A 23,140-nucleotide genomic window follows, 5' to 3' on the forward strand; every position below is an offset into this window, starting at 1 on the left:
GCACCAGGGTGGTCATTATAGTGGAGCATTCATGGTGCTGTAAAGTACATTTGATAACACAGTATTACATTGTACATGCTGAATAATCTATAATTATGTTGCTATATTGTACGTATGGTATAGAAGTCCAAGATTTTCCTTTACATTTTTATGAGAACCACTCATTTATCAGTGTACTGTATGCCCTGGCTCCTCTGGAAAAAGTGAAAGAGCCCACCAAATGACACATTTAATCACAAAGCCCTTTAGTATGGCACTGTAGGAATCTGGTACAGTTATGACTACACCAGACTTGCTAAAAAGAGATGGTTTGGTCGCAGTAAATCTGCGGAAATGAGATTAGTCGGAAGTGAATGAGTCTAAAGGACGAACCTTTTGAGGGAGCCACACTTAGCTTGATAGAAAGCAGGACACAACAGCAGGCATGAGTGCAGATTAACAGCCGGGCAGTGGGTAAGCTAACCAGAGGCTGATTAAAGGCTTTGCACCTGTCACTTGTGTAATGATATTAAATGGCAAAGCAAAATTAAAGACAATTATGGATAATGATGGTACTCAAGCTAAACCCAAAAAGCCAAAGAGAATGACAAAAATCAAAATCTAGATAAGGTCAACTAGAGCCTGCAGAAGGCTTAGCTTTGGATGCTGATCACACCAGCTGTTGCACTGAATGGACATGAACAGTTTGCTTTCACAGTAACCCTCCTTAGGTTATTGTTCTCTCTGTAGCATGACTTAAAAAACATTCTGTAATTTATAGGGATGGCCATTTCCAGCAAAAATAGTATTCCCTATTCACTGGAAATGATTCTGCGATTCCTCAACACCCCACCCCCTGTGCACGCGCACACACACACACACACACACACACACACACACACACACACACAAACATGCACTTTTTTTAAGACTAGACAATAGTTGCGAAAACTATTACATTTTTTAGAATTGAATGACTATTTAAAAATCCAAAAATCGTGACCCAACGCTACTAATTGATAGGTGCATTGAGAAAGTTGCACTCTTGCCTGTCCAAATCATGCTGAAGAGTTTGGTGAAAACCTGTTCTGCATAGATAAATGGTTTTTCATCTCATTAACCACAGACTGGTCCCTGTGGTGTCTTTGCAAGACCTTAGTGATTGCTGATAAGTGGTATACATCACAGCAGGACCAAGCTGAGCTGTTCAGATGCCCATCAACAGCATATGCCAACAAGAATATGAACACTGACCAATTTCCGAATCAACGGGATCCATCAAAAAGGCCTTTGTGGCGCTTTAAAAAAAACAGGAAGGTAGCCCAACAAAGGAGATAGGCTGCATACTGGGAAGATTAAGATTCTCTTTGAGTGTCCCCACCTTGTCTGCTGAACAAAGTTTACCTGTGGAGTAGTCAGAGTAGTCTTTTTTTTTTTCTTTTCCCCAATTCAATAGCGTTTTTATTTGGTCATATTTTAGCTTTAGCATTTCAATTGTGATAAAGAACATTAAAGGTGAACGAATGTGTGTGTCTGTGAGATAAAATTCTTGGCACGATGCAGAGTGTAACTGCCGCATGTGTCTCATAGCTCTGTAGTATGATGATTGTTGGCCTAAGTGACAAAGGCTGCTCCCAGCAAAATAGACACAGACACCGTCATTGACCAACAGTGCGCATGCATTGATTCTATTTGTCCTATGAAGATTTGTCATCACAGAGAACCCCCAGCACACATCATAGAAATGCAATTGCCACACCATTATGGGGAACTGGCCCTTTGGGAATTCTAGGATACTATCAGCCCATATCATTGGTTGCCTTCTTCCCTTCACAGTCTGGCTGGCTAACCCTGAAGTAACACTCCCTCGATGAGTGATCTATTTATTTTTGCATGGCCGCCTTTATCGACAGAGCCTGTAAGCTTCAGGGGGAAAGATGGTATCAGACTCTATTCCTGGGGAAGTAAGTAACCAGCATACATGCCATTTATTCAGGAAAGGCTGCTGGTGCTGTATCAGGTCAGAGCAGCTGTAACGATAGCATAATCTCTCCATGAATCCACCATCGCTGCTTCTTGTTTACTGCTGTTTTGGTTGGTTTGTTTGTTCGCCCACCTTTTTCTGCCCTCCCTTGGCCCCTCAGGCAGATTCCCTCTGTCACTTGCCTAATTTCGTTCATCTCAAATCCACTTGCTCTGTTTATGTTTTCAGCTTCATTACTGTAGTCTGTGTAGGCCATGAAGCAGACTTAATGTGATATGAAGCACAGATTGGCCTTGGCAACATCAAATACATCAGATGTCACACACAGAGCAGCAGGCCAGACTTACCCTTTGCAGATATGCTTCTCTAACAGATAGAACTAGCTAGAGGGGGTACGAGTGTGCAGCACCTTTATGGCATCTTATACATAGATCATTGATGGCACACAGGGGAAGGACTTTGTGAGAACATCTGTCTTGTTCTGAAGTTTCTAAAGTGAAACATAGGTTTGCCGTTGCTTTTCTAAGCTTCAGGGGAACTTCCTATAAAGAGATTATACAGGGATGATCATTAATAATTGATTGAGAAGATACAACGCAGTACCTAAAACAGTGTAAATGCCTGTACTTCCTTGAACCTAGCATTGAAATATTCATCGTGCGCTGCTGATGTCAGCCTTAGTTAGAGGTAACCTGTCTGGACTAAGTTTTGAGACTCTCTGGTTCTTCCTTGCTAGTCTTTTATTTTCTAATATTCAATATTTCAAAATGTGAATACATATGAACTTTCCACCCCTTTTCTCCATACAATACTAGCGCATAATGTAGATAAGTTGTTAAGTTGTTTTCCCAGTTATCATGGTGACTAAAGAATGAAAGAATTAAAAAAAAATAGGGCAAATTCATTTTGTAAGATACATTAATCAATAATGTTCATCATATTGAAATTGTTGTTGTCATTTTGCCATTCTTTTGATATGAAATACTTAACTGACATTATCTAAACTGAGAAAACATTTGTCTAAAACAGAATTTTTTAAATAGTAATCACTTAAATCCATCATGATTTCATAGCTCACGGTCTTATTTGTATAAAGCAGAAAATGTAAAATGGAATTGGTCTCCTTGTCCCTTAAAGGCAGACAAAGACGGGCTTTGCTTTTAGAGTCAGTGACTTTAGAACTGCGACTCAACTTACTGTCCTAATTTCCCTTAATTTAGCGCTCCCTGGGTGCCAACAACACCACTATGATATCTGCGGAGTGGACATGAGGTCATTGGCTCTCCAGATGAACAGTGACCTCTGCTGTGCCACTGGCCAGCATCTTAGTCAGTCAATCTTCTCCAAGTTGCAATGTGGCCTTGGGCTTCTGATGCATATTACCACTCAGGGTGCCCCCCCTTCGGCTCTCATCATCTAAGAATGAGTCACGGCTATGGCTCCAGTCAGGGTAGAGGTCAAGCGATTTCACCCATAGGACTAATTGCCCCAGGAGAGCAGGGAGTCTGCATGAGAACAATGACTATAGAACACACTACACTGTCATCTCTTAACAGAGAAATAATTGCTCAATCATGCATGAGTATTAGCTGCAAGGATACCACAATCATTGTAACAAAAAAAAAAATTACAAGTGCTGGCTAGTGTGATGGTTCTTGAATTAGTGTAGCAGTAATGACAGTCAAATAGGCTTAAATCTTGCCCTAATACACAACTGCTGCACCATTAACGCCAGAGTGAAATCTGACCAATTATATCTCTCAATTGGTATTCAGCCCAGGACTATTGGGGGTTAGAGTGTGTCTTGGCAAAGTAGTGGTTTTCCAGAGGTCTGTGTAACCTCAAATTGACTTGAGTGTCATTTATTTTACTGAACACGGGGGAACTAGATGGAGAAATTGCCGGGATTACCAGCTTCTCTTCTCATATAAGTTTTCACTCCACTTTTTCCCCTTCTGATTTTCTATTTGCATTTAAAGCCATTTGTTTACTACAGGTTGTACTTGCAGGTAGTCAGTGTCCTCTTCAGGGCATTTAAATAAGACACATTTTCCTTAATGGGCAATCTAGTGGGTAATGGGAATGCACTCTGTGAGTATCTGGCTACAGGATGGTCTTTCTAACCATGTTAGCTCATTTTCTGAGAAAGAGGAAGTCAAAGAAAGCACAATACTTGCTTTTCTTGGTCTCTGTTCTTAAGTCTTTTCAATGCCTCAGTGCCGCCCTCTGGGAGAGCCAGACTCTTAAGGAAATGCAGTTTATGTTTTTATTCAAGCCTTATATCCTCAATTGGTTTATTATCTGGCTACTGTACATGGCTGGGCTATAATCTCACCCTCCTATTGTACATTTGTCTCTGTGATCAAGGATAAATTTAGACGGCGAAGGTCTTCTGAGAAAGTGAAATGTTGAATACAAATGCATCTTTAAAGTCTGTGGTTTGTGTGCTTAATGTTATATTGTTGAGGTGACTTGGAAATGAGATGGTATGATATCAAGATTTATGGTAACATTGGATCAATTTTGTTGTGAAAATACTGTTAAGTACCCTTAAGGCAGTAAACACTTCAGTTACACACTACACAGTCAGCAGTTGTTCTAAAATGTCACACCTAGTTACATCCGACATACTGCAGCAAACGCACGTCCAAATATCTTCTTTCCAACAGGTGTGTGAAAAAAACAAGAGGTATTGGTGAGATTGTAGTTGATGCAGTGTACTTGTAAATGTTTGTTCTAAAATGTGACGGTCACAACTGCTAGAAGTGCCATAGCTCTCAGTTGTAGTGATAATTGAAGTGCATGTATAAGGATTATGAGAACTTTCAATGGGAACCTTTTAAGTCATAAAGGCTGGCTTTGCAAATCAGAGGATTCATGTCCCCTCATTTCCTGTTCTTTTTACAGAGGACCTACTCCCACCAGGCTTCCCAAACATTGACATGGGCCCTCAACTCAAAGTGGTGGAGCGCACTCGAACAGCCACCATGCTCTGCGCTGCCAGCGGCAACCCTGACCCAGAAATCACCTGGTACAAAGACTTCCTGCCCATTGACCCCAGTGCAAGTAATGGACGGATCAAACAGCTACGCTCAGGTAAGGAAGGCTCAAGCCCAGGCAGTTGCTGCCTTTTCCACTCTTTTTAAATTGAGCACTTGTTTGATTTCCGAGGACATTTTTGGCAATAGTTAACATGGTTGTTTTTGTTCTTTGCAGCTGATGTGGTCTTTTTTCCCTAAAACTGTTAGATAATGTCAAGAGTGTGACTGAGAACACTTGTTAACCTTTCAACAGATTCATATCTCCAACTTGAGAGCACATACTCTTTGATTGTGTGGTAAAGAACACATCAAAACTGCCACACTCACTGAAATAACATATCACCTTCAGGTGGAAACGTTATCTCAATTAAAAGATTCAAGGAACTAAAAACTATGCTTTGTTGTTAGGTTAGGTGAATGGATTTATCCAACTGATCTGAGTAGAGTTGCAGAGATCTCATTCAACCCAGACAGAAGTGTGTAATCCTTGCATCATATTAAAAATTTGACAGTCACCTTACATAAAGATACAACACAATATTATACGCTGAAAAATAAAATTCAATGTGATTTGACCCAACTAAACTTGGGTGTTTACTATATTTCAAGCATTTAAATGTCAAGTCATGAAGACAAGCTAAATTTCCTAGATTGCTACTTGAGAAGCATACAGTAGTATAAAGGTCAAGCGTTGTATCCAAGTGCTCTATGTTGTACAACCCCAATTCCAAGAAATGCTGTGTAAAACACAAATTAAACAGGGTGTGATAATTCCCTAATCCTTTCTGACATATACTCAGTTGAACAAAGATGATATAGTTACCTCATCATTTCATGATTGAGTTTGAAAGGGGCATCCTCCAAAGGCTCAGTTGTCAACAAGCAAGGATGGGACGATGTTCACTACCTGTCTGTATGAAGGGTGTTATTATGTTGTCTCAGGAACACTTCATAGAACTGCTGTCAGTAAAAACATTTTGTTTGCAAATGATTTCATTTTGTTTTTACTTACTTTTTACACAGCATCCCAACTTTTGGAATCAGGGTTGTGATAGCTGTAGATCATTGTCCAAAAATTTGGTAAAAATAACAATTTATGCTTCAGAGTGTAATATTACTGAATGAGGTCAAATGATTCTCAACATCCCACAAGTGTGTCATAGTAGACAATGAGGGCAAGGTCCACTTTCTACTGACACAACTCAGTGGTGGATATGTTGTCTTGTTCCCATTGATTAAACCCCACTGAGAGGCCCAGTAAAGCAAAGTCTAATTATATAGCTAATTAAGTGTAGGCCCTGGAGTGGCCCCGGGCAATAAGGGGTAGATATTTTAGGTCGATGATTTGTCACCATTCGAAAAATCCAATGACTCCTATTTGATTTGTTGCTGCAAACGTAAATCAGCGTAGACGCCACTAAATAAAGAGTCTGTTGCCATTGAGTTCCTGCCCCAGTTGTGGCTCTCATGAGCTGTTCACTGAAAAGAATCTATTTGTCACCTCATTATTTATGCCTTGCCAAATACAGCAAGTCCACAGCTCCCTAAGACCCTTTTAATTTTAGATATGTTTCATGTTTAACTTACAGTGCACTCCAGTTTTGAGGTAGACGTTTGACTTTTAAGAAAACAAAGCCTTCTATCAAAATATGTGCTACTATTTGCTCTCTCTGGGATGATGTACAACTGCAAACTGTTTCTTGGTTCATAATGGGGATGTTAGGTTGTCCTGAGGTGCTTTGGATAAGGCTGTCAGCCAGTGCTTTTGACTTTAGGTTGAGGACAAGTCTCCACAAGGGACTCTTACAAACAGAGCTCTAATATTAATGTTTTCCCTTTGCTAGCCCTCTACTAAACATTTACAGCCTTCGACATTAAGGGTGCACTGTGGTGTTTTCTTGTGAATGAGTCGCAGAGGTCTAACTGTCATGTTAGGGCATGTCCTTTCTCAAGAAACACTTGCAAAACATTTTTATTTCAGTTCATGAATTGACTTCTACGTTCGCTTGCTAGCAGTCTTCATCACTGACACTTTTGGCGTATTACTTCCTTTGTCGCCACCAACTTTTGATTAGCAAAATGGTGTGAAACCAGCGATGGAAAAAATGTGGACCCAGTGGCCGAAACATTGTTCCACAACACGAAGTGGTCAAGAACTCCACAGGGTACCTTTAAGTGTTCAGATTCATTGCACCTCTTGACATGGAACCAGCAAATAGTCATTGTAAGATTGGTATGATATTCCAATTTATCTTCCTAATAATACTAATACACATTATTGACTCTAATACCACTACAAAGAATAATGACATATATTTTACATCAAGGGCTTTTGAGCTGTTGCTAGACAAGAACAAACTGAAATATAGCTTTTATTAAGTTCATCTGTTCGGCCATCAGTTTATCATGCCATGTAGATTAATATTTGAATGGCATGATGAATTTCCAAAAATATAATTGTGCTATCAAAAAGTTGTCTGTTCTGCAGTCATTTTGCAGCACTTGAGTAAGGTTGAAGGATCATGCAATTTAAGACAGTATTCAAAATTACTAGTTTTGCATTTAAGCTTTACTATTTTGGAAAGATGAAAAATGTTTAAGGCTATTAAAGATATTCAAGATTCATAGAGCATTTGAGATTTTTGTATTTGTTTCTTAGGTGCCTTTGGCAGCTGGTAAGCCTGTCTACTCCACCAGTCACTTCTTAGGTTGTATATAATCGTATGGATGGTCAACTCTGCTGTGAACATTGGGTTACCTGCTAACATTTTCAGCATTGTTTTGTGAGTTTTGAGCCACTGTGGATGATTGACCAAGAAATCCAGCTTCTTGACTGTTGCCTAACCTCTGTATCATCTGTCTTTATCTGTTTCATGATTTCTTCAATTGTCTTCATGTGTCCTGTCTAACTGAAGCAGAATGCTGTTTTGTCTCTCTCTCTTTATGTGTTCTGTCTGTGTTTGTGTCTGAAGCTCAGATGTGTCTCAGTGCACATTGTAGAGTCTTCAACACATTTGGCCATGACCCATAACACAAGTTAAAACTGAAAAAAAAAAAAAAAACTGAAAAAGAAAAATCAAATAAACCAACAATTAAAATGTAACTAAAAAAATAAGCCAATTTTACAGTCGTCACCAAAATTGTTTAGTTTGATTTTTATATAAACATGCCTCTAATTAGAATTATAAATTGTAAATAGAATTGATGTTAAACAGGGAATAATTCACTGCTCCTTCCACTGTATTTCATGGTAATGAAAACTAAAATACTGAGGTGGGACACAAGACCCAACTAAACTGTAGTTCCTTTAATTCATGCCTGGCGGTCACTTTCAACCTCAACCTAAAATGAACTATGTTGTTCTTCCCCCTTTTCTATTTACTTTCCTTGCTTTGTCATTTTCAGAAACCTTTGGTAAGTGTCTTGCAAAGCCCAGCAAGCCCACCCACTCTCCTTGAAGCAGATGGCATATTCAAACAACTTTCCAAAATGCATGCATCCCCTGCTCTCCCCTCTCCCCTGTCCTCTTTTGCCATTGTTCCCTATGTTCTGTTTCTATTCATCCTTTACTTTTTTACTATTGTTTCTTTTCCTTTTATGTCAACTTTATCTTCATGCACACACACACACACACACACACACACACACACACACACACACACACCACACTGGAAGTTAGAGCAGAAAGGCAAATCAAGGACAAGCAGCACGAGTTGGGGATGGGGTGGTTAGGTATCACAGTCCCCCCTCAGCAGCACAGTTTTTATTTATATGGGGAGACTTGCTGAGCCAGTCTTTTGAGGCAACATCCTGCTTCACGTTAATGCTAATATGGATAGTAAGACTTAAGTACTGCCCAGTTCAGACACCTTTTCTCCAGTATTTTAGCAACTTCACTGGCCTATTTGGGGCTTTACATACCTTTAGCAAGGTTACCTTGGAAGTTGCTGTTGCCTTATGTACTTTGCCTGACTATATTATCCAGATTTGACACTGCCGATGCCCCCTGTCACGTCTACTTCTTTCTCTCTGCTGTGTTGCAAGACAGCAGGCTTTGAGGAAATAATTGGACTCTGTTTGAATCCAAGACAATTATTCCTGTGCAGTCATAGCCTACAGTATTGTTTGTTTTCTTGGTGAAATATATAGAATTCTTTGCTCCAGCAATACACATGACTGTTGGCTGTTTTTTTCTACTCAGATGTAGATCGTTGAACCTCAGTTTTGCCAATAACAGCTTTGCTGTCCAAAAATACCCTTGGAAAGTGCTGCAAGTAGTGATATGGGCTGAGAGAATCTTGAGTTCTTTCCAGGTGAAGGTCACTACGAGACCACTATATGGCTGAACCCTGCAATCCCGAACTTGGGCTGGGTCGACCCTCTGGTCTTGACCAAATATTTTTTTAGCAGAGCATGTGCTTCTCTCACCAAATTGTCCCACATCCCCACTGGCTTACAAATCTTTAGCTACAGGTCCATTGCCCATGGTAATGGGCGAGGGCTCAAGTGATAGTTACATTTGGTCACATTCTGTAGTCCTCCTGACTTTTTGAACTACTTGAAGAAATATATACATGTGCTTTAAGCTTGGTATATTTCACTTTCAGTTCAAACTGTATGTGTATGTAGGAGGCCAGAAAAGGAAATTAAGTTCCCTTGTTTCAATACCAAAGCTCTCATATGGCAATGTTAGCTCTTGGGCTTGCCTTTTTTCTGGAAAGCTCATTCAGCAGCCAGGCTGGATTTATGCTGATGAGAACAAGGCCTGCATGCTCAAACCCCCCTAGGCTGCCATCTTTTCATGTCCTCAGTACGTAGAGTAGCCAGGTTGGGTCTCCAGATTTTAGTATTTAGTATTTGTTCAGAGTTTTTTCTTTGTCACTGATAAATGCACTTCCAAAAATCTTTTTTCCATTGAGCAGATTCCTGTTGATAATTTCTGAGGCTACTTTTACTTCAAGAACCCTCTCAGGGGATACTGAGACTGATGCGTCCTCTCCTGATGGTAAAACAGAGACTTCAGAGATAGGGCAGGAGAAAGGGGAACATGGAGAGTGAGCTGGCAAATGTGAGTTCAGACACACACTCACCCTCCAGCTCCTGCAAATGAATCCCCCACCTTTTTCATGTGACCTTCACTCCTAGTGATGATGAAGGGCACATACTGAACAGAATTATTCCCACCCTAAACAAAAGACCACATCATAATAACAGTATAGTGGAAGATAGAACATCTAGCTCTTGTTTGCTAGATAACTGACTTGTTGGCTGACTGTTTTCTTATGTGCCAGACCATGTTGTGCTGGGGGGGCAGTGATATTTGCGTCAGGGTCCCCTGAGGAGCTCCTCTAGAGGTCTGGAGGGAGCCTGACATTTCTCCCCAAGTCCCTGTGGCTGCAGACCCCAGGCTCTCGCTGCTTTGTCAGCCAGAACAGATTAACCAGAAGCCAGGGACATAGTGAGAGGATTGGGGGGAGTGCATGTTCATAAAGACTAAGGTACTTTTTAATATAAAGGTCTGAAATCATGACCTGACATTGGATATCTCCCTTACACAAAAATTTACAGTATGCACATTCCAATGTGAATCATGCTGAGTTGAATTGCAGCTCATTTGAAAAGTGCAAGAAAGCGCTCACATTTGTTGGCATCAAAGCTGCTCTGTGGGGAGTGCCCAGGACCTCTGCACATGTGGTAACAACAGCCAGGTTTTCACTGAGACCTGCTGCGACACTACCAGTATCCCAAACGGGTGTCTGTGGTGATGAGAAGGTCAGCCAGATGCCCTCTGGAGGGTGGTCAGACTTTGACACTCAGCCAATCACGCAACCCCATCCACCTCACACACAGATGGGCAACATCTATGGCCAGATTGCCTCTGGCCAAACTACATCTTTCAATAATATTTTTAATATATTCAGAGGGTTGTTTAACAAAACAGATGGGGTGTTCTGTGGAGCAAATAATGCTGCATTTGATAATGCGAGGAGGTCAGCAGCCTGTTGAAGTATATTGAGGTCATTGTCACCGTAAGCTGATCAACCCCCAGGTAACCAAAGCTTAGAAGGGGAGCTTATGGTCATTGGGTTACATGCCTGTAATACAGGTGGATGTACCATTGTAATTGAATAGATGCTGGCCACTCTAGACCCATCCTACTGGTCCTTAGCTAAGTTTTATTTTTATCCACTCATGCTGCTTTGCTATTAAAAAATTACAAGTTCCAAAGGTCACCCATTTCCTTTTCATATTTTAGATTTTTTGTGGAACAAGTGCCTTTGAACTGAACAACCTCTGTTATCACTCATCCTCCTTGTTACTTTCCTCTTTTTTCTGTTCTGTTTGTCACTCTTTTTATGAGGTCCACGTGTAATGGTCTTTCCTTTTTCAAACCTGCTTTATTAACCTTATCCTAACCTTAACCTAACTTTGACCTTAACCTCACCTAACCTTTAACTAGTAACCCCTCAATCCCCAACTAAAATTTCACCACAGCTAAAGCAAAACAAACCAACAGCTTCTGCAGCCTCTAATCAAACTCTAACTCTATAACAATGTAACCTTCCCAGATCCCCACTGTCCTTTGTCTTGTGATTACGTATGATTATGTGGTCTTTAAAATCATTGCAGAAATGATTAAGATGCCCCTCTGTTGTTTTGCCTGGTTTTTCAATGACTCTAAACTATCACTGTGCAAATCAATGCATATAATGCACTTTTAATGTATACTGAAAGCTGGGTTAATAGAATATGAACACTTCGCAAGTGATAATTAAGAAAAATGTCAATTGCTTTGAAATATTTTTTGTTTTTTTTTGTTACACATATCCACAGTGTGGATATGTGTAACAAATGGCTAAAAATGCACACTTTCAAATTATGAGCATAGAGTATAACAGCGTATATAATCGTGCTTATACATTAGCACAGTGCAACACAGTGTGTATCAACTCTAAAGAAAGTAAGTGAATCTACCCAGGTACATTGTAAACCAGGCAGAACTTCAAACTCAGTGATTTCCTCCTACCTGCTGGTATCACAAAGGACACCTCTGCAACAACAATCTGACCAGAAGATATTGAAAATTCCATCCACACTACATAGCCACCCACACAACTTGATATACTGTATAGAATATGGAAATTGCTGGCACAACTTTACATGTTAAACTCTGTGTTGTGATGATTTTAACTGGGAGAGATATTGTTGAGCAGATCAATGGACAGATTGATCTTCAACAGTAATACAGGGATTGTACTGGGCCACTGTGGCGAAGAGGGAGTTGAGCTGGAAGGCGAAGCTTTCCATTTATTAATCTATTTTCCTACCCTCACCTATGGTCATGAGTTTTGTGTTGTGACCAATAGAATGACATGGCGGATACAAGCTGCCAAGCTGAGTTTCCTCCACATGGTAGCGGGGCCCACCATTAGACATAGGGGAAGGTAGTGGAGTAGAGCCACTGCCCCTTTGCCTTGAAAGGAGCCAGTTGAGGTCATTGATAAAGATACCTCTTGGGTGCGTTCCTTTAGAGGTTTTCTGGGCATGTCCCACTGGTATGAGACCCTGAGGTAGACCAAAACCATGCTAGATGGACTTTATATGTCATCTGGTTTGGGAACGCCTCAGGACCCCCCACAGGAAGAATGAGAACATCTGGACTACCTTGCTCAGCCTGCTACCACTGCGACCTAGTCTTGGATAAAAGGCATAAAAAACAGATGGATGGATGGAAGGGTTTTTTTTGTTTTGTTTTTTTTTTTTGGTTGATTCAGCTAGTTCTTAAGAGGGTAGGTATATTTTTTTGTAGCTTGCATGAATGCATGCACGCACACACTCTAGGGCCAGGCCTGTAGCGTTAAGCTCAATGGGTAGTGCGTACCCTTGACCCTCAGTTCTGTGCCTGCAGGCCATCTATGCTAAGTAGGGTACCTCTCCTGGGTTATTGCCACCCTGCTGGCATTCTCAAGGGATTGCCAAGGCACGTCATTGCCATGAGTCATCCCTAGATTTAGAAAGGAAGACTAAGAGAAAGGCAAGAGGGAGGACCTGTGGGAAACAAAAGCTTAGAAATCATGAGAAAGTGAGAGGAATGGAGGAACAGATAAAGTAAGAAAAGAAAAAGGAGTTGGGAAAAATGGGTAAAAAGCATTGAATGGAGAAAAAAAAACTAAGAACCGAAGGACAGTTTAATGCTTGGCAGAGAGGGGGTTGAAGATAAGCTGACTTCTGTACCCACACCTAAAGCTCTGCCTATGAGGCATGCATTTTACATCACAGCAACAAGTCAGGCTACATTTAAAAGCCCACCAGCCATTGACTGGATAAGCTCAATATTTTATTGTCTGTATGGGACATTTGGCTTGCAGTCAGTCATGTAACACAATACAGACTCAGAATACACACAAACAATAGAGAAACATACAACTCAGTGAAATTAAACAATGGAAAGAGCCAGTGGATTGAATGACCGGGGAGGAAGGATGAAGCTTGAGGTGAAGAGTCTATCTGTCACAGTTAAGCAGGTTTACGACTAGTAGGATAAATAAGAACTTCAGTCTGTTTGATTTAACTTGCAGTTGCCTGAAGGTACAGCCTGAACTTTTGTTCTGTGGGGACTCCATTCCTCCCTTAGCAAGTTTTTTCCATACTAATGTGGATACCTGGTATATGGCATCTAACTTGTTCTACAATCCATGTCAACTTTAGGCCAAACCTCTTTTTCTCTGCCTTATCATGGTGAGTTTGAGTCTTGAGAAAACATATGCCAAGACCTCAAGCTTCTTCCGCTCTGGTGATGAAGCATTGTGTTTCCTCTTTTAATATGCCTAAGGTGAGAAGTGGGAAAAAAAAAGAGAAAATAATAAGGCAATAGATTGTGCCAGCCATGTAAAGCACCCAATTCCTCTGTGATACCAGCAATAAGAGGTTTTTTTTTTTCTATGAAGAAAACCCTATTTCTGAGAGCTCTGTACAAGATTACCGAATGGTTTGATAATCTAGTTCCAGTGATCCACCCTCCAACCCAAATAACTCCTCTAACTATTACTAACATTAACGTTGAACTAAACTGATGTTGTGTCTTCGTTTTTGTGTCTCCTCCAGAGGGTACCCCGATTCGAGGTAAGATATTTAACATAATGAAAAAGGGGGAAAAAAAAAATCTTAAACTGACTAAACCAGACATAACTGCTCCTAACTCCACCCAACTGATGTAATATGGGGGGCATATAGTGGGCTTTTCCCTCTCAAAAATGACTAACTTTTCTATATCCTCTAACATTAATATGTCATCTGTGTTTGGGTTCTGTGTGCTCTGTACACCCTGTTTGTGAGCGTTATCATATGTGTTTATCACTCCCATGCCCCATGTCATCAGTGATGTGCAATTCTTCCACCTCTGTGGGCGTTCTGTGTTTGTGCCGACCTACTATCTCCTCAACATCATCAGTGTCGGGAAACTACTGAGCAATTCAAATTGTGCTTCCAGCTGGTTATGATACAGGATTGAGAAGGTTGAAATCAGAGGGGAGGAATGGTGGGGTTATTACAATGCTGTTTGTTTGCTTTATGCCTCTGACATTTAAATTGTTTGGACGCAGGGCTGGGGGTGGGGTGATGGGAAGTTGGGAGATGGGCAATGGTGATCTTATTTGTTGATAAGGCCAGGCTATTGAATAAAACTGTTCAACACAGTGTAAGAAACCCCCTTTCTTCTTATTCCCTCTCTTCTTTGGTGTCCTCCTCATCCTACTGTTCATTACCAGAGCAACAGCCACATTGTGTACGTTAATTCATGAGCCACAGCTGAAGATACTTATTTTGGGTAAAAAGCCAACATAAATTACATTTGATTTACTTCCCTCCCTCCCTGTTACTATAAAAGTAAAACTCTGGAGGCTCTGGCTGCCTTTTCCAGAACTGCAACATGAGCACCCTTTTTACCATACCAAAACCAGCTCTGGTGATGTCAGAGGCTGAACAGGAGGATATCAAGGTTGGAAAGGAATGACACAGAGGTAAAGCAGTATGACTCCCATGAATTTTAAGATAGCTATGTCAAATAATTCTTCCTCCCCCCTCATTTTTTTTTCCATTTCCCATGACAAGCTAATGTTCACTTGTAATTATCCACCAGGTTTTGCTGCTGAAGCATTCTCTCACAGTTGATTCAGTGTGATTCACTGGGTTTCTTATAAAATGCTTTTGTTTCGCAGGCTGAGCAGGTAAGTGAATATCTCAGTTTGCCAGGTACCGTATGTCCCTGTATTGAGTGAGATAAATGCTTTAAGTTTTCACATTTACAGTTCGATACAGAAAAGTGGTGATTCATTTGACAACAGAGCTCCTAAGAGTAAGACAAAGGTTCTTCGTCCTGAACCATTTCATACAAGCCATCCATGATTTGAATCTCTAAACAGTAGCATGTTGTCAAACATATTCATGAACACCTGAGGTTTTAGACTATATTCAGACCCTTTACTCCTGTAAAGCCCTCACTCATGTCCAGCATAGCCGAACCCAGCCCTCCCTGCTCTGCTTTGTTTGAATAAGGTCTCATAAATCATATTGTGGTGAACAAAAGGAAGCATGACTTATGAACTCCGCATTTGCATAATGAGATAAGCGGCCTGAAAAGGGCCATTTCTCCCCACCACGTTACTGCATGCTGACACTGACTCGCAATCAGGATTGTATGGCGCTGTAGAGGGAAAATTAATGTCATAGGATCTGGAGAGAGCGGCACAAATGTAACTAAGATCAAGGTGTCTAAGAAGGACACAAACGGTTTGTTTACCCAGGTGCAAGTCCACACTAATGCAGACTTTCTCAGAATTTAAGTGGACTCTTCCACTCCAGTGAATGAAGTTTTTTTGAAAACATTTTAAGTATGACATCGCTTGTCCTAATGCTGAGTCATTTTACGTCATTCATTGTCAAGCCAATTTTATTTATACAGCCCAACATCACAAGTCACAACATTGCCTCAAGGGGCTTTACAAATCTGTCCAGTATATGACTTTCAATCGGATAAAGAAAAGAAGGAAAAGAACTCAAGCACACCATTCTCACAGACAGGGGAAAGCAAATGAACACACACAGAGACAAAGAGGATCCTGGAGGATGAAGACACAAGACATCTGGAATGAGGCACCAACAGCTTGGAGAGAGAGGTCCCAGAGCTGCTGATAGTCCAGCAGAGAAGTCTGATTGAAAACAGAGGACAAGAAGAAAAAAAACAGGGAGACGAGAGCGAGAGAGAGAGACACAGCTTAGACGCTCATGTGCTTGTGGGACAACAAATAAACAGAGGGTTCAAGAGATGCAGTGGTTTTCATATATTCTCGTCGGCAAGACAGTGGAGTATAAGTAAGAGTCTTAATGCATTCATTGTTACGGAGACAGACCCACCTCAACAGCCGTGCTGTTTAATATCCGCCAGGTGGTTATTCCAGAGGAAGGGAGCACAATATGAGAAGGCCCTGCAGCCTGCTAAATTCCTTCAACTCTTGGGATTGTGAGTATAGAGCACAGGATGGAATAGAAGGAGATCAGACAGGTATGAAGCCTTAACATCTGATCTGACATGGATAGGGACCCAATGAAGTTATAGTTAGTCCAATAATAAAATGTCAGTGAAACAAAGTGATGGTTGACGGAAATCTCAACGTCTAAGAGATGATTCCCAAAATGTAAAAGTTACAATAACTTTGCTTCCATTCATTGCCACCCAGGTGCTAGCCTAAAGGTAAGCAATAGGTAGAAAGGTAGCTGGACTCCCTACCTGTTTCATTACTGATTTCATGGGAGCGTTACAAGCCGCCAGATGGGCACTGACAACAATGGCAACACACGTGGGACCCCATGCTGGTGCGATCACGGTATAATGACCTTGGGGTGGTGGCAGAGCGTGCCCAAGTGTCAGCCAGGATTCAGACAGAAGGAAAGGGAGGCAGAGAGAAAACTGCATTTCCATACTTGGCTGCCGTGTGTCCACACTGGCTATGTATTGCTGTGTGAGCTGCGGGTTCACAACTGAAATACAAAACTTCCCACTGTCTTTATTTGAATTGATGGTCAGTACAACAACTAGTGCTGTTGTATGGAATCCTGCTGAACCAGATGCAGCAAAACTTGAAAATACACCAGCAAGTGACATGAGATACTACTCCGTTTATAATGTTTTAGTGTGAGAGTAGAAACTTGGTATGAAACTTTGCTTGCTGTTTTCAACTTTATCTGCATCGTAGATCAGGACTGGTTTGGCCTGACAACGTTTCTCAATAGCAGAGTGCGTCTGTAAACATGTCGTTGTTGGTTTTTTAGTGTTGTGGCAGTGAATCTGAGTATCTTTAGTAATCTATTGGTAGAAAAATTGTGTATTTTATATGTTACAGCTATGCCACCTGAATCATCAAGTGCACTTAAGTTATTGTATCCTGCACTCTTCTGCACGTCAGTGAGTTTAATTCATGGAGTGGAAAGGTTATTATTTTGAGTACATGTCCACTTATACAGTATGGTGCTAATTTGGGGTTTTAATTGCACAGAAGTAGAGCTTCAGTGAGCAGCATTGGGGTGAGAGGATAGCGAGGAAACAACAGGAGAGGAGATGAGAAATGAGGGCCTAATGAGAGACATGAACTGAAAACGAGAGATAAAATGATGAAAAGAACAGCGTGCCACCGGCAGGCCTGAGTGGGCTGCGGAAGGAGCAAGAGGGAGGGAAAGAAAGAGTGAGACTTGGCCAGCCATTTTGTTGATCGCCTAAACAAATCAATCAAGGCCCGCTGGAGCACACTAATTGAATTACACAAATGGGACTGGGGGGTACACATGGCAAAGCTGCTACAAAGCCGCGACATTGGTGGGCAGACCACGGCTTCAGGCACTTTCTGAAATTAATCATCCATGCTGGCCCCTCCTTGCTTTCCTTTTATCCCCTCATCTGTCCTTCTGTTTTTCTGTGCTTGTCTGCCTCTTCAACTCTTCCTCCCACCCCTTTCAGATAGTTTTGTTCGTTCTCTCTGTGTCTCTTTATTGTACACTGCACCTCTCATAAATGAGACTCTCTTCCTACCCCTTTCTGTCTGCCTTTATTAAACTCTTTTCTTTCCAGATCTCAGCTTCTAAGTTTCTTACCCTTTTTACCGCAACAGCCTGGACTAAAACTATCTATCTATTGACGTATTTGTCAATTGTGATATTTCATTAAGAATTTGATATTTTCTGATATGGGAACTGTTTCAGTTTAAATGTAGTGAAACTTCTCAATTTCTCTTACCATTGAGTAGATACAGTAGGTGGATAGTCCTGCCTTCAGGTTAATACTGCTCCTAACTGTTAATATACTGATAACTGTTGTCACAAAGTATCTGTTCTGAACAGCTTCAGTCTCAAAATGTCTGTTGCAGCATCTGAATTGGCCTTCAAAACATGTATTTGTTCAACCCTGTCCAGCCAGTCGTCTTTGTTATCACACCTTGGTACCTCGACGCTCCTCATCAGATCACCCTGCGGCATGCGGCGCTGTTAACCAGGGCAGCTGTCACGGCTGGGACAAATGTCCCCGACACACTGCCCATTACAGCCTTCTTTATTGAGTGGATGAAGGCGGTGAACATGCTGCAAGACAGCCAGGAGTGGGTAGCAGTGGAGATTGGAGGTTTTAAGTGTTGGTGGGAAAGAGGGGTCACTTTGACTGAGATGGAGACTAATTGGTCCACATGGAAGTGATGTCATTATTATCAGGGACTTTATTTGCCTGAATTGTAGCCACTGTTTTGTCTTTTTTGGGATCCTAATGGGGTGACATGCATCCTGGAATGAGGCAGAAAGAAAAAATTGGCACCATCTTTTCTTCTTTGACCCAGAAAAAGATGAATTATTATTCACTACTTGGGGTTAACGGATGGCCAGTGTTGCCTGTAAGTGGATTGAGAGACTGTCCTGGACGTTCTCAGATCTTGTGTTCAGTGCCCACAACAGCTTACATACTATAATGTCCTTCAGCATTCATGTGACCTTTTCAAGTGTCCGTGAACAAGATTAAATAGCAAGTACTTGCTCAGTAATAGCAGCTCGCTCTTGCAGTCAAAGAGAAATATTTAAAATAAATAAAATATGTTAGTGATTTTTGTATGAAAGGTGAAATATTGGATACAACAATTCACAGTCATACGAAACAATATATGAAATAATTTGCAATCACTGGTGCTTCAGTGCTGCTGCACCTGCAGACGTAGTATCTGTACCTGCAGTGAAGTGCATTTTTTGGTTGTCTGTCTTAAACAATCATTCATCTGTGTTGATGTCATATAAAGTCAAACAAGCCGTACTGCAGGGCCGTGGCCTTGGGTGACAGTTGCTACCCCTGCAGTCTGATTGGCAACCCCTAATGCCACCTGATTATCACAGGTGGCATTTGAAGCATGATTGGCTGTCTGCCCAGTGAGAGGCGAGACCTTGGACCTTGGAACTGTGTGGCTAGTAGTTTTGAACATGCACTGTTTTATGTGTAGCTGACTTTTACATGGACAGTTTGTTTTGGGGGACTGTTATTTTTGCATGGTGGCACTATGTTGTGTTGTGACTGGAAATATCTTTCAAATGAATATTTTAAACACAGGAATGTAAGAAACTGTACAATACTGCAATGTTAGTTATTTAAGTAGATATTAGAAATGCTTAATGAATGCTTTTCCGACATATGTGTGCATGTGCGTATGCGCGGACATACTTCATGCCACTCCTGCATAAATCAGTCCCCCACTTGGACAACCCGAGTCAGGAAGGTCTGGACACACCACTGCCATGCTTGTTTTTCATCATGCCATGTCTTGGCAAGCAGAGTAGCCGGCCTAATGAAATCAAGCAAAACAAACAGGGCTTTGGTCATTTTTGCAATTTGTGATAAGTTTGTGATTAGCTGAAGACAGGGAGGACGTGCCATTAGGCCCCATAGAGGACTCACTTCATAAGTACGGCCATTTTGTGAGCGACACGGTAAATTGCAGTTTAAGGGTAGGCAAGTCTTTATCAGTAAACTGTGTGAATAGACTGGGTGGGTGTGTTTTGTTGTGCTTGTGAAAGATAATTTTCAGCATTTATTTCATTTCTTGTGTTTCCTCTTTTCGTGATAAAAAGAAAAAAAAAACGCCAATGGCCGCTCGCGCTCTGGCGAGCCACAGGCAGGCAGGGTAGACAGAACGCAATTATGCAAAACACAGAGAGTGCAGTCATTTTTTTAAAGAGACAAAAGGAAATGGTAGGAAAGAGACACATGCTGGTGACAAGGGTTTTCAAAGGGTGAAGTTTGTTTTGTGAGCGCACGTGCACGTGCATGTGCATACTGCTGCTGGAGATAGGACATCAGAGAGCTTTGTTTGGATTTGTATGTCAAAAGCCCTTCGAGGTCTGTTGTCTTTAAATGCTAATATTATCATTAAACTGGCTGCCTGTTGACCAAAAAATAAAGGAATGTATTCTGTTATAATGGTCACAGAGATCATAAAGTAAATCAATGGGATGGATTCATTTAAATTAACCTCTTTTGAGGTGTACAAAAGGCAAAGCGGGGACGAGAAGACAACATGATATAGGAGTAGAAATGACAAAATGGACAGAAAGGCAGCTCACACAGTGTGACACAACACATGTAACACCAGCGGGATGTTGCATCTCCACCATGTGCAAAGCTGACGCGGAGAGGAGCATAAAGCATCTCAAAATAGAAAGTTGTGATTTCTCTCTTTGCTCTCCCCTCTCTCTTTTACCTTTTCTGTCCCGCTCCTTCTCTGGCCCTCTCACTGGGCTTCCTTCATCAAACATTTGTTCACACAGATCTAATTTTATCCAGTGTGTACAATTAAATCCATAATTGTTGTTGTTGTTAATCCAGGTTCAGATAAATCTCAGATTTTCATGAGGGCAAGAGTAATGCTCGTGCTCAGTCAAACGCACAGTTTCCTTTTCTTCAGTTTTGGAGGCAGAATAATAATAGACAACTTAAAGACAGAAAATAAAAAATGAGATACATGAATAAGAATAAACCTCCATTCCTGCTTTTCTCATTGTTCCTCCACATGTGCTGTCTTTCCCTTTGTCTCTCCCTCCTAACTCTTCTTTGTTGATTCTCCTCCCTGCCTTTTTCTTCCTCGCTTTTTTCCTACCTCACTTCTTCGCCCTCTCCCTGTGTTCTGCCAGCAGAAGGAGTCTTTATGTGTTCTTCACAGCTCCACTAAATAATAGCTAGAATATGTAATGAAGCCAGTAGGGGTTTGGAAACAATAGATAATACCACCAAGCAAGGAGCCTCCAACAAAGATGGCAGATGAAACTCTCTCTATCCTCTCAAACACTCCTGCTTTTCTCTCTTTCTTGCTCTCTCTCTCTCTTTCACCAGGAGGTACAATTCACAGCAGACAATGTTGGTTTTAATTGGCTCTCAATTAATTTAGTTTGGCTCATTATCCGTCACCCGTCCACTCGTTGGTGGTTGTGTTTTGTTGACCTTCAGATGACATTTGTTAAATATGATTTTCAGCTGAAGACATTTGTATGTGTTGGAGGCATTTGGAGCCGTGAACCTTCAGCAGTTGGCACACACGGAGGGAAAATATATGAAATATACACAGCATTTCTTCTGATTTAACTGTTTGTTAACAGTCAACAAAAAAAGCCCTTCAGCATTATTATTTATGAAGCACTGAAAAAACTGCATCAACTTCAGCCTTCCAGCGATTTTATAATTCAGCACAGAGGCCAAGGCTGAGGAGCCACTGGCAGAGCTTTCTGGAACCGTCCACCTGGAGTTGAACTTCACACAGTCCTTACTTTGTGGTCTCCCCGGTGTGGAGGCGCTAGACTTGTGAGCCCAGTCCAACCCACCTGCCACCGAGCTGGCATTTGCTGTTCCAAGCGCACATCAAACACATCCAAATCAGATCCCCGCATAAACGCAGAGCGAAGACTCCACCACCTGCACTCTGCAGGTAGACATTTTCATTTGGTTCATGAGCTATGTGCCAGAAACACTTCCCTCTGGGGGAGGAGGATGATCTGAGCTGTAGAGGGAAATGAAGAGAAGCAAAAAATAGAGTATAGATTGTTGCAGGTTCAGGTCTGCTTTTTTTTTTTTTTTAAGAGAAGATATCTTTGTACTGAAACAACAACACTCTTGGAGTATGAGACCATGGCCAAGGTGGAAGCGTGACTAATCTTTATAATTAAGCAGGATCGATGGTCTCATTTGTGGCACAGCTGAAAAGCGTTATTAGACCAGTGTTCTAGAATAGTAGCTCTGTACAACACTGTGTTCCCTCCGCTTGCTGTTGTGATGGAGTAGGTTATGGTATATTACAAAGCATCCTGGGCAGCGGCTGGCGTATTGATGCTTCCTGGCTAAACGCTAATGAGTGATGGTGCTGTGTTTGTCAGGGAGGCCTGGGCTGCAATTTGTCTGCTGAGCCAGCCAGAAGCCCTAATGATATCATCAGGAAGTGCCGTCAACAGCGTTCTAACGAGGAATGATCTGACACTCGTTGTTTCACCTCCCTTCTATGTCCCCTGCGCCCCATATCCAGGACTGTTGCCAAGCATTTAGGCTGAGTTTGTTTCCTCATAAAAAAAGATACAATCTAAAACGACATAAGAAATCCAGTCTTTTTGAACTCATAATATAAAATACGGAAATATGCCAATATGGGAAAAAGAATAAAAAAGGGGATCTGTAGGGGGTCTTAGCACAAAATAGAGAGAATTTAAAAAATTTAAAACAGGAATAACAAGTAAAAGATAATACAAATGATTTCAAACTACCCAATCACAATGGTAGCCACAATGGCAGTTCATCTCGCTGTATGTTTGCGAGATATAACACAAGTATTAGATGTGTCTTTACTCTTTGTAATTCTTTGAGCCCCCTGCAGAGGGGCTGAGCTGCTGCATTATGCACCGTGCCAGTGTTCATTTGGACATGAACTGTACGTCTGGATTTTTTCCCATGACCCCTCTTCTCCCAGCACACACAAAGTCTCCCTTGAGCAGTGCCATGCAAAGGATGATTTGTTAATCTCAGTTCACAGGACCATCTCAGCACAGTTCTTCATTACCTTTCATCACACATACATCATTA

General features: G+C 41.4%; 1 protein-coding gene across 9 annotated transcripts in view; it reads left to right on the forward strand.

Moving 5' to 3' along the window:
• Positions 1-23,140, forward strand: part of ptprsa (protein tyrosine phosphatase receptor type Sa) — a 228,216-nt gene that overhangs the window by 127,814 nt on the left and 77,262 nt on the right. For all 9 annotated transcript variants that reach the window (XM_076725431.1, XM_076725441.1, XM_076725484.1 and 6 more), the window contains exon 6: positions 4,871-5,059. In XM_076725431.1, the coding sequence (XP_076581546.1) occupies positions 4,871-5,059 (189 nt within the window). The remainder of the gene's footprint in view (positions 1-4,870; positions 5,060-23,140) is intronic.

Source organism: Chaetodon auriga, chromosome 3 (assembly GCF_051107435.1).
Source record: "Chaetodon auriga isolate fChaAug3 chromosome 3, fChaAug3.hap1, whole genome shotgun sequence".
In the NCBI taxonomy this organism is placed as follows: Eukaryota; Metazoa; Chordata; class Actinopteri; order Chaetodontiformes; family Chaetodontidae; genus Chaetodon; species Chaetodon auriga.